Source organism: Clupea harengus, chromosome 12, assembly GCF_900700415.2.
Source record: "Clupea harengus chromosome 12, Ch_v2.0.2, whole genome shotgun sequence".
NCBI lineage: Eukaryota > Metazoa > Chordata > Actinopteri > Clupeiformes > Clupeidae > Clupea > Clupea harengus.
The window spans coordinates 1,007,837-1,025,167 of NC_045163.1; the positions used below are offsets into that span (position 1 = coordinate 1,007,837).

A 17,331-nucleotide genomic window follows, 5' to 3' on the forward strand; every position below is an offset into this window, starting at 1 on the left:
ACACACACACACACACACACACACACACACACACCAGGGTCACACGGCACACACACACACACACACACACACCAGGGTCACATGGCATATACACACACACACACACACACACACACACACACACACCAGGGTCACATGGCATATACACACACACACACACACACACACACACACACACAGACACACACACAGACACACACACAGACACACACAGACACCAGGGTCACATGGCATATACATACACACACACACACACACACACACACACACACACACACGTCAAACAAACACACACAAACACACACACACACACACCCACAGCCTCCTTTGGCTTTCCATAGGTGGGGGTCATGTTCTAATGCTGACACAGCACTCTTGGAATTAAAAATGTTTTTGGCATTCAGAATCTCCTCATCTCTCTATCTGTGTCTGTCTCCTCCTTAATTCCTCTCTCCTTCCAAGTGAAAGGCTCTTAGGCTCTCAGCGTGTGTTTCTCTCACTCTCTCTCTCTTTCGCTAACAAACACACACACACACACACACACACACACACACGCGCACGCACGCACGCACGCACGCGCACGCACGCACGCACGCACACACACACACACACACACACACACACACACACACACACACACACACACACACACACACACACACACACACACACACACACACACACACTTTCTCTCTCTCTCTCGCTAACAAACACACAGACACACACACACACACACACACACACAAACTCTCTCTCTTTCTCTCTCGCTAACAAACACAGAGACACATACATTCATCACGTCAGTAGCTGCTGCAGTAGAGAGCCTGACTGTCTACCACTGGACTCTCTTACTTGTCTGTTCAACTAAATGAAATTAATGTAAAGATGCTCAGCACAACAAACCAAAGCACTAAAAGCACAAACTTTCACTGAGATAACACTGACAAAATGACTTCTTCCCCTCCATATCAACTTCCCACTCATTCAAATGTCAGTGGAAAATCAGATAAATTAAAAGGTTAAAAGGTTAAAATAATAGAATGTCCAAAGGGCAGGAGACTGGCATGTCATCAGCGTGGTGATCCTTTAAAACTAAAAATAGATGACCCTGAATGCCAGGCTGCTAATTCTCTCCAATATGTGTGAGTGTATGTATGGACTCAGGTCCCAACCCAATTTAAAGAACACGGGTAGAGAAACCTCTCCATCTCCCCCCTCTCCTGACAGTGCTGTACCATAGAGATTAATCCCCCCCCCCTCTCCTGACAGTGCTGTACCATAGAGATTAATCTCCCCCCCTCTCCTGACAGTGCTGTACCATAGAGATTAATCTCCCCCCCTCTCCTGACAGTGCTGTACCATAGAGATTAACCCCCCCCCCCCCTCTCCTGACAGTGCTGTACCATAGAGATTACCCCCCCCCCCTCTCCTGACAGTGCTGTACCATAGATTACCCCCCCCCTCTCCTGACAGTGCTGTACCATAGAGATTAATCTCCCCCCCTCTCCTGACAGTGCTGTACCATAGAGATTAATCTCCCCCCCTCTCCTGACAGTGCTGTACCATAGATTACCCCCCCCCCCCTCTCCTGACAGTGCTGTACCATAGAGATTAATCCCCCCCCCCCTCTCCTGACAGTGCTGTACCATAGAGATTAATCCCCCCCCCCCTCTCCTGACAGTGCTGTACCATAGAGATTAATCTCCCCCCCTCTCCTGACAGTGCTGTACCATAGAGATTAACCCCCCCCCCCCTCTCCTGACAGTGCTGTACCATAGAGATTAACCCCCCCCCCCCCCTCTCCTGACAGTGCTGTACCATAGATTACCCCCCCCCCCTCTCCTGACAGTGCTGTACCATAGAGATTAATCTCCCCCCCCTCTCCTGACAGTGCTGTACCATAGATTACCCCCCCCCCTCTCCTGACAGTGCTGTACCATAGAGATTAATCTCCCCCCCCCTCTCCTGACAGTGCTGTACCATAGAGATTAATCTCCCCCCCTCTCCTGACAGTGCTGTACCATAGATTACCCCCCCCCCTCTCCTGACAGTGCTGTACCATAGAGATTAACCCCCCCCCCCCTCTCCTGACAGTGCTGTACCATAGAGATTAATTTGCCCTCCTCTGGACCAGCCCCTCGTCATCCTCACTCATTTGAAGTGTGCAATTAAAAGCCAAGAGGACACAGAGGAACAGGGAGGGACTTGTGAAGGCTCTTGTCTCTGAGGCCTTCCGCTCAAGCATGCCCTCCACATTCCTGTCATGCCCCCTCCACAGCACCCCACCCCTCGCCAAAGGGCCGCCTGAGGTGGTAACCACGGCGACGCGGCAGGCACGTACGCAGGCACTCCACTGCTCCTGGCAGGCCTGTCGTAGGCACAGCTGCGCAGACGTCTGGACTGTCTGCGGACCCCAGTGCACCGTGGGTATGGCGTCACATCAGTGCCCGTCACGCCTCAGACAGGGTTTGTATGGCGTCTGCCAGTGACAGAAGACAGAAGCTGCATGGGTATGTCTCCGACCAGAGGTAAACACACACAGAAGCTGGCGTCTCATTTCCTCTTTAGGGATTTGATTGACTCAGTGCTGTGGCTGAGAGCAATGGATCCAGATGCTGTTAGCAGCTGAGGGAGGAATGTGTGGGCTCTAAGCTGAGTGATGCCCTTGGAGGCCAGGCCGGAGCGCAAGCCCTCTTTTCACAAACGCAGTGCATTCACGTGCATGCGGCAAATGTGCTTAAAAAGCCCTTTAAAGATAAACCTGTTTTGCTTCTTAGAGGAATGCAAGCAGACGGGGAGGTGAATCATTGACTGAACCCTCCCTCAGAGAGCAGGGAGCCCATAAAGAGCAGGGATTATGTTAGTAAACATCTACTCCTCAAGGTCAGGGGACAAACAGCCACAGCAGACCTCCTTAATTCTACCTTTTCTTTTCTCTCTTTTTCCCTCTCTTCTGTGCTCTGTTTTCCCTTGCTTTTCCTTGTTTCCTCCCTCCCTCTGTCTCTCTGGTGTGTGTGTGTGTGTGTGTGTGTGTGTGTGTGTGTGTGTGTGTGTGTGTGTGTGTGTGTGTGAGTGCGTGTGTGTGTGTGTGTGTGAAGAGCCTTTTCAAGGAGACACTGGGGGCAGTTGTTGAGCGGTTGTCAAGGAAGCAGCATTGTAATGAGCCCGCCGTGGCCATGTGCTGCAGTGGAGCTGCTTCTGACCTGCAGCAGAGGACAAGAGTGTGTGAGCGCCTAGTCTCTCTGTGTGTGTGCTCCCAGTCTCTGTGTGTGTGCTCCCAGTCTCTGTGTGTGTGAGCTCCCAGTCTCTGTGTGTGTGTGTGCTCCCAGTCTCTGTGTGTGTGTGTGCTCCCAGTCTCTCTGTGTGTGTGCTCCCAGTCTGTGTGTGTGTGAGCTCCCAGTCTCTGTGTGTGTGTGAGCTCCCAGTCTCTGTGTGTGTGAGCTCCCAGTCTCTGTGTGTGTGAGCGCCCAGTCTCTGTGTGTGTGAGCGCCCAGTCTCTGTGTGTGTGAGCGCCCAGTCTGTGTGTGTGTGCTCCCAGTCTCTGTGTGTGTGCTCCCAGTCTCTGTGTGTGTGAGCTCCCAGTCTCTGTGTGTGTGAGCTCCCAGTCTCTGTGTGTGTGTGCTCCCAGTCTGTGTGTGTGAGCTCCCAGTCTCTCTGTGTGTGCTCCCAGTCTCTGTGTGTGAGCTCCCAGTCTCTGTGTGTGAGCTCCCAGTCTCTCTGTGTGTGTGCTCCCAGTCTCTGTGTGTGTGAGCGCCCAGTCTCTGTGTGTGTGAGGTCCCAGTCTCTCTGTGTGTGTGCTCCCAGTCTGTGTGTGTGTGAGCTCCCAGTCTCTGTGTGTGTGAGCTCCCAGTCTCTGTGTGTGTGAGCGCCCAGTCTCTGTGTGTGTGAGCGCCCAGTCTCTGTGTGTGTGAGCGCCCAGTCTCTGTGTGTGTGAGCGCCCAGTCTCTGTGTGTGAGCTCCCAGTCTCTGTGTGTGAGCTCCCAGTCTCTGTGTGTGAGCTCCCAGTCTCTGTGTGTGAGCTCCCAGTCTCTGTGTGTGAGCTCCCAGTCTGTGTGTGTGAGCTCCCAGTCTCTGTGTGTGTGTGAGCTCCCAGTCTCTGTGTGTGTGTGAGCTCCCAGTCTGTGTGTGTGTGAGCTCCCAGTCTCTCTGTGTGTGAGCTCCCAGTCTCTGTGTGTGAGCTCCCAGTCTCTGTGTGTGAGCTCCCACTCTTCACAATGGATCTCTCACTAATGAAAGAGCATGGGGAATCTGTGTTGAAAGACAGCTCAACCTGATGACTGCCGAGAGTTGTAATTTTCCTAATACCTGCCTGGGTCACATAGACTGAGACTATAATTACAGAAAGAAAGAGATCAAAGACGGAGAAGGAGGAGGGAGAGAAAGAGAGAGGGGAAAAGTTGCTGATAAGAATGATACAATAACAAAAACACAGCTAAAAGCAAAGGATATCCTCAGTCAATGAAACATCTATCTGATTCCTATTCAATCCGCCTGCCTGTGATTTAGAGTTGATTAAGGTCCTATACATCCAATGCCAGTGCATTAGCAGGATGTATAGGACCTGGATGTATAGGACCTGGATGTATAGGACCTGGATGTATAGGACCTGGATGCAGGAGCCCATGTGTGACTGCATCAAAGCAAACACCACCTGACCTTCAGTCAGCCCCATTCTGCAGGTGTGAGTCAGCACTCAGACACGCTCTCTCTCCCTCTCTCCCTCTCTCCCTCTCTCCCTCTCTCTCCCTCTCTCCCTCTCTCCCTCTCTCCCTCCCTCCCTCTCTTCCACTCCCTCCGTCACGCTCACCCTTTCATCCAGCGCCCTTCTCACTGTCTGTCTCAATTCAATTCGATTGAAGTGGTTTTATTGGCATGACTGCAAACAATACAACACTGCCAAAGCAAGTCTCTCTCTCTCTCAACACCACTCTCAGGCACATACCCTGTACCGAGACCTAGAGGGGAGGTTCATGTAGGTTACAGATAGAAGAAGTAGAGTTTCAAGCCCTGCGGTTTGAAATGGAGTCCAACTCAGAGATGGCCTTGAAGCAGGTTTACAAGCTCACTATTATATGCATGTGTCTCAGACTGTTTTCATAAAGCTCATAAAAATCTTTACAGTCAGGTGGAGGATGAATTAGAAAACAAGCTCAATTCAACAGGGGGTATACACACAGTACAGATGCAATGGAAAGGATTCAAGCGATGGTGAAAAGAACTGATGTGATATAACGGGAAATCCTGCAAAGCAATCAAATCAAATATTCATCCTCCATTCATCAAATCAAATATTCATTCATCCTCAATCTTCTCCTTCTTTCCATTCTCCTTCCTCCTCTTTATGTGAGCTCCAAAGGCAAGGAAAGCACAGGAACTGGTCAGCCCCTTAGTCCTGAGCATTCAGCACAGATTAGACTAAACCAGTGATTTGGACATAGGCTAACCCCCAACAAGAGCCACATTAGCAGCCATAAGCAGGATCAGGTCACAGCCGCCCTGGCTGAGGGCCAAATAGCAAGGCTCTCCCCAGACTACACACACCCTAAAGGGGTTCAACTCTCCCCAGACTATACACACTACACACACCCTAAAGGGGTCCAGCTCTCCCCACACTAAACACACTACACACACCCTAAAGGGGTCCAGCTCTCCCCAGACTACACACACCCTAAAGGGGTTCAACTCTCCCCACACTACACACACCCTAAAGGGGTTCAACTCTCCCCAGACTACACACACCCTAAAGGGGTTCAACTCTCCCCAGACTACACACACACTACACACACCCTAAAGGGGTTCAACTCTCCCCACACTACACACACCCTAAAGGGGTTCAACTCTCCCCACACTACACACACCCTAAAGGGGTTCAACTCTCCCCAGACTACACACACCCTAAAGGGGTTCAACTCTCCCCACACTACACACACCCTAAAGGGGTTCAACTCTCCCCACACTACACACACCCTAAAGGGGTTCTCTGGAGCCAAATGAGATGGAAGCACTGTGCGTACAGCCAAGATGGAGAGTACACAATCCCCATCTCTTATCATGGAAACAAGTCTCCCTCATGGCTTTGGGTGAGTACACACTCCCCATCTCTTAGCATGGAAACAAGGCAGGACAGGGGTTGGGCCTAGCAGCATATGTTGCATGGCTGTTTAGCACATGACTAATTGCCATAGCACTGAAGGACATGCGATGGTGGTGACATGGTTTCTGTCTGGATCTCAGACAGCTTATAGTTCCAGTGGGGAGCCTTCCACCTGCTGTAGAGCAGAGGCATGTACTAATGAGATCTCCACACACACACACACACACACACACACACACACACACACACACACACACACACACACACACACACACACACACACACACACACACACCTCACTGTGTTGTGTACGAGGCAGAGCAACTGTACTATTTATCCCCCATAGCCCTGTCTCTGGAATGCCTGCCCTGCCCTGCCCTGCCCTGCCCTGCCCAGTGATGTCATATCATGTATTATAATTAAAAAAGGGGGAGGGGATGCGTACAGTGTGTGTGTGTGTGTGTAATTGTGTGTGTGTGTGTGTGTGTGTGTATGTGTAATTGTGTGTGTGTGTGTGTGTGTGTATGTGTAATTGTGTGTGTGTGTGTGTGTGTGTGTGTATGTGTAATTCTGTGTGTGTGTGTGTGTGTGTGTATGTGTAATTGTGTGTGTGTGTGTGTGTGTGTGTGTGTGTGTGTCTGTCTGGTCTGTGTGTGTGTGTGTGTGTGTGTGTGTGTGTGTGTATGTGTAATTGTGTGTGTGTGTGTGTGTGTGTGTGTGTGTGTGTGTGTGTGTGTGTGTGTGTGTGTCTGTCTGGTCTGTGTGTGTGTGTGTGTGTGTGTGTGTGTGTGTGTGTGTGTATGTGTAATTGTATGTGTGTGTGTGTGTGTGTGTGTGTGTGTGTGTGTGTGTGTGTGTGTGTGTGTGTGTGTGTGTGTGTGTGTGTGTGTGTGTGTGTGTCTGTCTGGTCTGTGTGTGTATGTCTATGAGACTGCGCTCCCTAGGTGAGAGAGCCAGGAGGAGCCCAGCCTCAGTGTTTGCATAGGGAAACTGAGCCGGCACGTGGGAAACAATGGAACACAAAAGTCATCTCCTACATCATCAGATGCCGACATTAAGTCAAGTTCCACTCGAGTTTCTCTCCTGGCAATTGAAACAGGATAAATCACAAGATTCTGTCACGGTGTGACAGAAAGATTAATAGCTCCAAGCTCCCTGTGGTGGACTTCAACCTGACCACAGGTGCATTCCCTCATTTAAAGGCCCAGAGACCTGATGGGTGGGTTGGTCAGCTTAGACAAGAGCTTAAAACACGACACAACCCAAACCTCTGTGTGAACACAACTATTCAAATTTCCTAACAAATCCATGTCATTGTTGTTCCCAAGATTTCAAGCACAATGAATTCCTACAAAATGAACAACTATCTGGGGGCCAATGTACAACAGACAGAACAGTGAAAAAAAACAGCCTAAACCAAAAGGGCCACTGGACAGAACCCAGCTGTCTCGCTCTGACTTCTCCAGACACCAAAGCATTGGTTTCCACGGTGACTCATTGCCCAGGTGAGCAGAGCGTGGCTTACCTGCTCCATAGGGAGAGATCAGCCAGATCGGATGACAACTGGAAATTTTTGTCCAGCACAAATATCCCTCAGTTCAGTTTCACGGCAGTGGCAAAACAACACTGTGTCCACCAAGTCTGCAGCTTCAAAGCCAAGCTGTGGGGGTAGATCCCAATATCACACACTCAGGCAGGCAGGCACGCACACACACACACACACACACACAGAGCCACTCATTCTGCAATACAAAGCTGCATGCTACTTTACCTCAAATGAGCCGACAACAAACGAGCACACAAGTGAAGAGAGTGACCAACATCCTCTTTCTCTGTCCCTCTCTCTCTCTCTCCTTCTATTCGTCTCTTTCATGAGAGATACTCACACAGCAGGCAGGCGAGAGAGAGAGAGAGAGAGAGAGAGAGAGAGAGAGAGGGAGAGAGAGGGAGAGTTCAAATTACTGGCCTGCTCTCAGCCAATGAGAGATGGCCCGAGCTGAGAGGAGCCCGGAGGGCTGATGTCACAAAGCAGGTTCCACTTGTCAAGCCTTCAGGGCCAACCAGACGGCAGGCACTCTCTTTAATGAAACTTTCACTCTCCTATGCTTCCTCATACCACCCACTCACCAACCCTCTCTGCTCCCGTATTGCCTTTTACTGCACGAGAGAGAGAGAGAGAGAGAGAGAGAGAGAGAGAGAGAATATAAAACATATAGGCAACAGGGACAGAGACAATAAGAGTGAAATAGAGAAAAAGGGTGGAGATATATACTCATAAAGATATGAATGAATGAGAGAAAGAAAGATAGAGGCGAAGAGATATCAATAGATAGTGAGGGAGAGAGAAGAGAATGTGAACAAGAGGGGATGAAACATGGAAAGTCCTTCCCAGTCCTACGCAAACATTCCTGCTCTCTATGCCATTGCTTGGCACGGCGGCATCTCCATGGGAAACAATGGCCCTCGGACTGTTTGTGTGTCTCCGAGCTTGGCTTGAAAAGACCAGCGTGTCGTCTCCCTCTCTGTCTCTCCCTCTCATAACTCCCCGCAAAGGCCCTTTATCACATTCAAGAGAGCCACTCAGCCATTGCCAGAGAAAACACTCATATTGTCACGCAGTCTAAAGACTGGCAAATATAAACATGTGTATTCCTCTCTGAAGAGCCTCTTCACAGATTCTACAGAGTTATTTGGGCAAGGATGAATACAACAACCCTCAGTTTAAGGGTGCCACGCATTGAGGGCTTATTTGTTGTATCGCTCTCAAACACTCGCTAAGGTGCTAGCTTTGAGCAGGTGCCAACGCCAACAACAGGACTATCAGGACTATCACTTTTCTCTCACTGAATGGTTTCTTCCATTGTTTGCTAATCACATGCGAAACCCTAACCTGAGCTTCAATGGAGGAATGAAAGCTGCAACTGAAGGTTACAACTAATCAACCAGTAGGATAAGGAAACATCACACAAATACACAAATATCTTACAGATAACACCCTAGTGTTTCTACACAGTATGGTTTTCTTTGGGCCATGTCCACAGGAAGAGTGATTCATATCTGCACCTGTAAGATATAGTTATTATGTCAGGCTCCACACATTGCAAATAAGCCAAGCCATCCCTCTGCAAACCCTTACTCAGGTTATAGGCATGGCTCAGCCCTGGATTCCACAGACCACCAGAACCATGCTCCCTATCAGGAGGGACTGTACACAAACAAACAGTCAAGCCTGATTCTTGCTCTACTCAATTAAACCTACAGGGGCCTCTCTCTCTCTCTACAAGGATTGGTCCTCCTCTCTCTCCCTCTCCCCTGTCTCTATCACTCTATCACTCTCTCTCTCTCTCTCTCTCTCTCTCTCTCTCTTTCACACTCTCTCACTAGTCCACTCTATGACGGAGGCCACTGTCCCTGGCTCCTCGTTGGGGCAGAAGTAACATTCCTCAATGGTCACTCTGTTTGTTTTGTGCAGACAGCCTTTCATATAGCCACAGGCATGTCCCTCTTTACAGGGCCTGACTGACGGAGACCCAAACGTGAGCATTACGCAACATCCTGGTTAGGAGGAGAGAGGGACCAAGAGATACACATTGAGGAAAAAAGAAAGAGAGAGAGAGTGTTTGGATGACATGGGGGAATGAAATTCTGCAATGATATAATCATGTGTAATTAAATGTTTCATTATGTTGGTGTGACATAATCTTCACATCGATGTCCCACGCCAAGGTATTATTGAAAATGAGCTCAGTCGATGGCACTCGATGGCAGAGACGGTGTTGGTCTCAGCAGTCTTGACTTCACCATCCCATCACTGTTAAGGCTAAGTTGACCACACGTCTTCTGTGAGATAAATCTTGTTGGCTGAACACTGAGTTTTCTTGAGTGCGCACACTGGACCGACAGCTAGAGAAATGCGAGGAGAATTAGGCTGAATTAAATGAAAAGTCTAATGTATTATAATCAGGGATTGAACCTTAAAAGTTGAAATTCTGACCATGGTAAAACACGTACATGAGTGTTTCAACAAATAATTATATTTCTTTTTAATTACTCCCTGTATTTCTTTTCTACTTGATGCCACGGATCACAGATAGTTTTCGATTGGGTGAGATGTTGTTTTGACTATAAAGGTGGCTTCAGGGGGACATCTGTCCACCAGTCTGTTTGACTCGAGGCAGGTGCATGGTTGGATATCCCCTGTGCAGCATCTCATGAAAGCTGAACAGACCAGGCTTTTCATTTTGAATCACATTTGGGCACATTAAGTCATTATTTGCGATGTCAGCGAACGCACAGAGAACATGAAATGCAGTCACTTCAGATCTCATTAGTGGCTGTCTTGTGCCAAACAGTGGACACCCTTCACAAAGCCACGCATTGAGCCTTCGGCACCGTGCTTCGGGCTTTGCATAAGCAGGTTACTTATTAACATCTGACACTAAGTGAACACAAACGTTGCCTTAGGTTTCCACTGCAGCATGATCTGTCAAGCCATGTTACACTGGGGTTAGTTAACCACATGGGGCTTGAGGGAGCAAGGGGGACAGTGACAGAGAGGGGGAGAGAGAGAGAGAGAGAGAGAAAGGTAGAGAGAGAGTAAGGTAGAGAGAGAGAGAAAGAAAGGGGGAAAGAGAGGTGGCAGGTGCTAGTCAGAGAAACTTGGCAAGAACACAGTGTCTCACAGGACGTTGTTAAATATTGACTGCATTCCACATTGTAGCATTGTTGCAGTTTCTTCTCTGTGCCTTGTCCCCTCCTGGTGGGCAGCAGGGTGAGGGGTGAAGGGTTGCCCTGGCGGTCCAGTTTAGTCTGGAGGGTGGCTAACTAACAACCTGTTTAGTCACTGTACTAGGTCATTAATAGTGTCTTACAACCGGAACCATAAGAGAAATGCCATGCTTTTATTCTAGCTAATGTTTAAAAGGGTGAGACATCTTCATGGGATCCAAGAGGACAGATTTGGCCCAAATGAAAGAGTTAAGACTAGAGATCCTGTCAGGTTGCCATCGATTTGGATTACAAATGCCTTTGTCACCACTACTTGCCAAAGGTGGATTCTGTTCCTTTGTCAATAACCACTGAGAGACAACAACCCTTTAATGACCAGGGATGAACAATGCTCCCTATGCTCTTACCCTGACAACCCTTCTCCGAGCACCATCTCCACCCAAAGACAAGAGGAGAGGTCACATACCTGTCTGATTCACTCATGTTGTCCTCCTTCTCTTCCATCCCTGCTCCAACTCACACCCAAGGCAGATTCTCCCCTGCTTTCTCTCACAGGAGATGGTCCCGCCTCCCGACCGTTCTCATTCTGAGAGACTGAGGCATTGAGAAATGACTTCAAACTGGCAAAGAAAATCTTCTGTGATAAAGTCCTTCGCTACGGTCCATCCATGGTGTGGACTGATCGTCTCCAGGATTGCTGGCCTTAATTGGCGGCAGGGTCCATGTCAGCACAACCGCTCCAGTCAGAATGTGGAGTCAGAGTCTGTTCTTCGCACAGGTTTCTAACACTGTTTCTAAAATGGTCCAAAACCCTGTCAGCACTGACAGAGGAATGTTAATAGTTGTAAAGTGAGCGCAGTTGTGTTCCCGGTTACTGCTTCTTCCCAGCAGCCCTCATGACCTCTCTCTGCTTTTCTTCACGCGGTCTCCTGTTTCCCAAGGAAGTCTCCGAGTCCCAAGTCCTCTCTTGTGTAACTCCTCCACTCTGCTCGCGCTGTCCCCTCAGTGATGTCACACCTGCATGCACTAATGGCGGTTGGCCTTTACTGATTGTGTGCCCTGGCTGGCGCTATCTCTCCCTCTCCACTCTTTAATGCCTCTGGCAAACGAGTCATCCAGGGGGAAAGAGTGTTTGATCAAGAGCTTCACAAAGTCAACAACTTCCTCCTCAGTGTGCTAGACCAGGGTCCATTTTTAACAGTCCCGTGAGGTAAAGGAGATCCGGACTCTGGAGGGGGAAGCTGCTCGCCCCAACTCTGATGCGTCTGGCTGCCCAGGACTGGACTCTGTACCGGGATGCAAATAAGAGCCTTGCTCCCGCAGATGACTTGTGTTTCCTGCCTGTGTCTGAGCCTCCTCAAGTGACTACCCCCCCCCCCCCCCCCCCCCTCTCCAACCCCGCCCGCCCCCCATCCGTCACCCCAACGGTCTACTCACCCTCTAACACAAAACCTGAGCCATGCCTGAGAACATGAGATTTCCACGGCCTTCCCTTGGACCCCTCTCCCTGATTCTCTCTCTCTTTCTCAGCACAGCCACAACTGAGAGCAACATAGCCCAGATCCCCCCAGCCACCCAACGCCTCCATCCCACACAGGAGAACCGCACCTGAGAACTGACCATCTCTCCCCTCCCCCATCCGGCGGCATTCACCCCAAATCCAGCCTGAGTTATCCTGGAGAATCTGACACCAGGCACTGGGCCTGAACAAAGCCAGGTGTGGGACAATGGTGGCCATTATGGCTCCTTAATGGGGACTAAGAAAAGGACCTGGCTGTGTGCACACAGACAGCCTCTATGCCCCAGGCCTGTTGTGAGCGGCCCAGCCCAGGCCACACTCTGTGCCCCAGCAGCACTGTCCCCCTCTTTCAGCTGGGGGTAAAGATGGGTGACTGAGTTTGCCACCTAATACCTGTATGATAACTCTCATGCATAAAAACATGCTGCATCTCTGCCAAGCAGGAAGTCCAGTGGAGATATTCTGACTGCTCTTCTAGTGTGCTGCTGCACGGAAGCTTTCAGTTGAATCTCATAAAGTGTGCCCCCTAGAGGCCAGACCTGACAAGTGCCAGGTGCACGGCCTTCTATCCCTGTTGCCATCAGCAGTATCTAATCTGTGCTGCCTGTGCAACGTATCAAACAAAGTCCTGTGATTTGCTTCTGGTTGTGTGTTTGAGTTTGTTTGTGTCTGTTTGTGGATGTGAGAGAGTGTTTTTGCATGTGTGTGTGTATGTGAGTGTATGTGTGTGTGTGTGTGTGTGTGTGTGTGCACGCTCTCCCCTATTTTGACTCTCCCTAGAGTGTTGAGCACGTACACACAGTAACCCTTGTGCAAATAACAAAGAGGCAGAGGCATCATCTGGCTGAGCCAACTTCCACTCACACACCACTGACACCAAACCTTGTGTGTGTGTGTGTGTGTGTGTGTGTGTGTGTGTGTGTGTGTGTGTGTGTGTGCATCAGAGGCTGTGTGTATGTTCGTTAACTTGAGAGTCTGCTCCGCTGGTTTAGGCAGAAGCCTTGAGGCACCAGGCAAGGCTGGGTGACCCTGTGAGAGAGTGATGCCATGACAGACACAGCGAGCAGGTGGATTTACACTGGCAGGCTGATGTTGGGATTATTGCAAACAGAACTTTTGGAAAACAAATGTCTGCTTCAAAAAAGTATATCATGCCAAATTTGACTTGATTTTGCACTTAGCAAGGCTCCTGGCTGAGAAAATCTAAGCTAACCGGTCACACATTAGCTCCACATCAGATCAAAAACACACTAGCCATAAGCATTCATGGATCAACCTGATCTGCTTGTGCTTCAAGAGGGGGGAGTTGGACTCACCTGCGGACGGTCAGCCAGAGGGTCTTGTAGGAGCCTTTGACTAGAGAGATGGCCTCCTGTCTGAAGCCGCTTAGCTCCACATCGTTAATGATCACCACCTGGTCTCCCACCTGTAGGGGATGCTCCAACTGGTCTGCTTTGCCTCCTTCCTCAACCTGGAGAAACAGCGACACACACACACACACACACACACACACGCACACAGTTATGCGTATACATTTCATCTTAAATAAATAGGGTAGAGACTGTGAAGATTCTCATTTAAAGCACGTCACAGTCCACACTCCACTCGGTCCAGTCACAGCCACCTCATTGACTTTCATGCCTCAGTGAGGTCATTAAAGGTCGATACGTTTTCCACTGGCATGCCCAAACTGGGGCTCAGGAGACGTGTCACCCTTCATAAAACGCTCCCTATGGATCATCCCGCCTGCCTTATCTTAAGGGTCTGCTGACAGACGGCACATGGAGCAATGTGTGAAAACATTCCTCTGGGAACGCTGTGCTAGCCCCTCATCAAAGCCACACAGATGGGATACACGTGGAACATTTGGGATTTACACTTCTTGAGGTTGACTGTTGTCATATTGTAATGTAGACATGATGACAGCATTTCCTGTAAAAACAATAGACTAAACGGATAGATAACAACTGATAACAACTCTTTCAGGTGAATCTCCATGTGAAAAGATTCTTTTTAGCCAAACTTCCTTAACTGTTGCTCTCACTGTTGCCTTGTAGTATGTAGGACTGTGTAGGCCTCAGCTGCCAACAGGTGATTAGTGGGTGTTTGGAACATGTAAACAGCACTTAGTGCCTATGCTCATTCATCCACTGATGCTGTTTTCAATGAAACGGAGAGGCCTTTTGAATGGCTAGACACTCTCACCTCACAGTTGCACACAGTTACTCTCGGACATTTCCTACAACTTTTCAACATTACAAACTGTTGAACAAATTCTAAACGTTCTCATTTAATACACTGCCATTCAGAATGTGACATATTTAGAATTATCTGAAAAGCAGGCATGGCTGTGTTTTACATTTCCTCCTGGTGGCAAGCTGTTGTGGCCCTAAGAAAAGGCTGCGCTGAGATTTGCTTAACTTTGGTGGCCAGGGGGCCAGGACAAGGACTCTTTTAAGTACAGATGTGCTGCCAAGCCCCTGACAATGAAGGTATTAATAAGACCCTGGACAAAGAGACTAATTCTCTTAACCTTTCTTTAACCCTCGGCCCGGCGAGTCGTAGGTCACTGTGACAGCGTCTCCAATGGCCAAGTCCCAGTAAATAGAGTGCTACATTCAAAGCCAGCCCAATAAAAGGACATCTTACAGGAAAGAAAAACGTACGACTGGAAATCAGTATGCAGTCGACATGAAGTGTTTGGATTCGCTATCTCTTTTTCTAAGCCTTTCCTTTCTCCTTCTTGTTGCCTTTCAGGCAAGCCGAGCACTCGCAAATTCCGTTACCGACATTCTCTCTATTTCACTCTCTCTCTCTCTCTCTCTCTCTTGAAATCCTGCCAGGAACCCCGAGCCACATTCCGGGTTGCACTTCCCCACTTCAGGAGAGGGGCTGGGGAGAGGAGGGGGGACGGGGTGTTGGGAGTTGGGGGAAAAGAAGACTGTATTTGGGAGGGGTAAGGGGTTCATGTAATGTGTTAGTGTGTGTATGACTATGTCTTTGCATGAGTGAGTGCATATGTTGGTCATTCTGGTGTACTATTACAGACGTAAGCATGCCTAAACATCTGCTTAATGGTTGATGGCGTTAATCCCTCAACAGAAGGACTGTGCCACTGTCCCAGCAGCATCCGTGACAGGCCGCTCACACCAGCTCATCCCTTATCTTCACATCAGAGCTCTGCTCTCCACCCTTACAGTCAGTCAGTTCAAATCAATCTATCCATTCTGCATGAAGGATGACTGAATACACACAGGAAGTATAGTGGCTTGCTTTGCCTTCCCATGCAGCTATTTCATGAGCAGATAATAGGATTCTTTTGATTGTATTATTAGTCTGACACTTTTCAGGGTCAGTCTATTTTAATTTCTTTAAACTTTATAATACTGAGATCTCAACATTTTCATTACAACTCTCTCTCTCTCTCTCTCTCTCTCTCTCTGTCTCTCTCTCTCTCTGACTTACCGAAACCTTATCACTATGAGTTTCTTTGGCATCAATCAACGGGGTCAGAGAAAGAGATGTAGACATCCTTAGAGCCCCAATGGGTTGGGTCTGTGTATACACCTGCTTTTCCACACCTGTGTATGGAGTAAAAGCATGATGACCTGCCAGGCATCTTGCTCACATTTGAAACCATGTCACCAATCTTGTTTCCTTGTAAAGGTATTCAGTCATTGACATAATATAATATTATACCAATTATTAGCTTGAATGTGAGTGGATATTTCAGAGCGTCCACTGAGGGTGTATATTGCTTGTCTTTCTGAGTTCTGTCTTACATCATTACAGATTTTACAGAAAAATATCTGTCATTGTTTCCGCTCTATCCTAGAAGCTACATACATCCCTTTAAACAGGGAGGCTGAAGAATGCCTCGTTCATTGCCCCTGGGATCTCTCATTGCCCCTGGGATCTCGCATTGCCCCTGGGATCTATCATTGCCCCTGGGATCTCTCACTGTCACTGTCACTGTCACTTCTTTACCCTTTTTGCTTTTGTTTTCAAGGTTTCATTTTTTTCAAGGCAACTCAGTTGTCAGCTGAGAGGAGGGCCTGCCTAGACTAAGACTTTTCTCCGAGAATGAACTCCAAATCACCAAATAAGGCCAGCGGAGCAGCCTGCCTTGCCTATCCTCTTTTAGACCCGACACGTTTTATCTGCCAGACTCAATCCAGCCAGAGAAAAACATCAAATAATGTTCCAAAAACATTTAACTCAGTACAAATTGTAAAATAGCTTAGAGCAATCAGTGCTGCTTCAAAAAGTCAGAGGCAGGATGGGAAAATGGTCTTCAGTGAATGAATGCCCCCCTCCTTCCCATCCCCATGTCATTTCTGCAAGACACAAAAACAAACCTTTTTTCCCTTGTGGGAAGAGAAGGAATTGAGTGGGAATGATATGAAAACTTCCCAAACAAGCTGTGGGATATGGGGAATGAACTCTTCAGTGAGGGCATGGTGAACTCAGATTAATGATGATAAAGCTGGGTGAACTCAGAGCTCGGATACCTGGAGGTGTAGTCCAAGACAAGCACGCTCCCCTTCCTCTTTCTCTCCCTCTCCCTCCAATGCTGAGAGGAAGAGGCAGTGGCTCTGCATCACTGGCCAAGCCAAGAGTTATGACTTCCTTTGGATTCTACAGCTACAGCAGCTTGACTTATTTATGAAGACTATCCTCATCTGATGCCGTTTTCCCCTTAGACAGTTGCAGACCAAAAGAGAGTACTGAATTACAGTGAACACAGCGAGGTTCATTCTAGTTCTGGTCATGTGTAAATACAAATGACATTCCATCAGACATCAATAACACAGGGGTCATGGGTCATGGGAGATTGATCATAATTTGACCACAGTGTTGTATCTGACACTACATCAGTTATTATTTGGCTTAAATGTGACATATGCTGTAACACTATCATATGTGTGCAAGTGGTGTTATAGTACATAGTATTTGTGTGCAATGACTTTAGAGAGATTAAAAAAGGGAG

The 17,331-nt window shown here is 48.5% G+C and overlaps 1 protein-coding gene across 3 annotated transcripts in view; it reads right to left on the minus strand.

The window, feature by feature from the left end:
* shroom3 (shroom family member 3) overlaps positions 1-17,331 on the minus strand; it is a 50,268-nt gene that overhangs the window by 30,598 nt on the left and 2,339 nt on the right. For 2 of the 3 annotated variants that reach the window (XM_031577214.2, XM_031577213.2), the window contains exon 2: positions 13,658-13,812. In XM_031577214.2, coding sequence (XP_031433074.1) covers positions 13,658-13,812 — 155 coding nt within the window. Of the gene's footprint in view, positions 1-11,288; positions 12,180-13,657; positions 13,813-17,331 lie in introns of those variants that run through there. The other variant, XM_031577216.2, reaches the window with a different exon arrangement.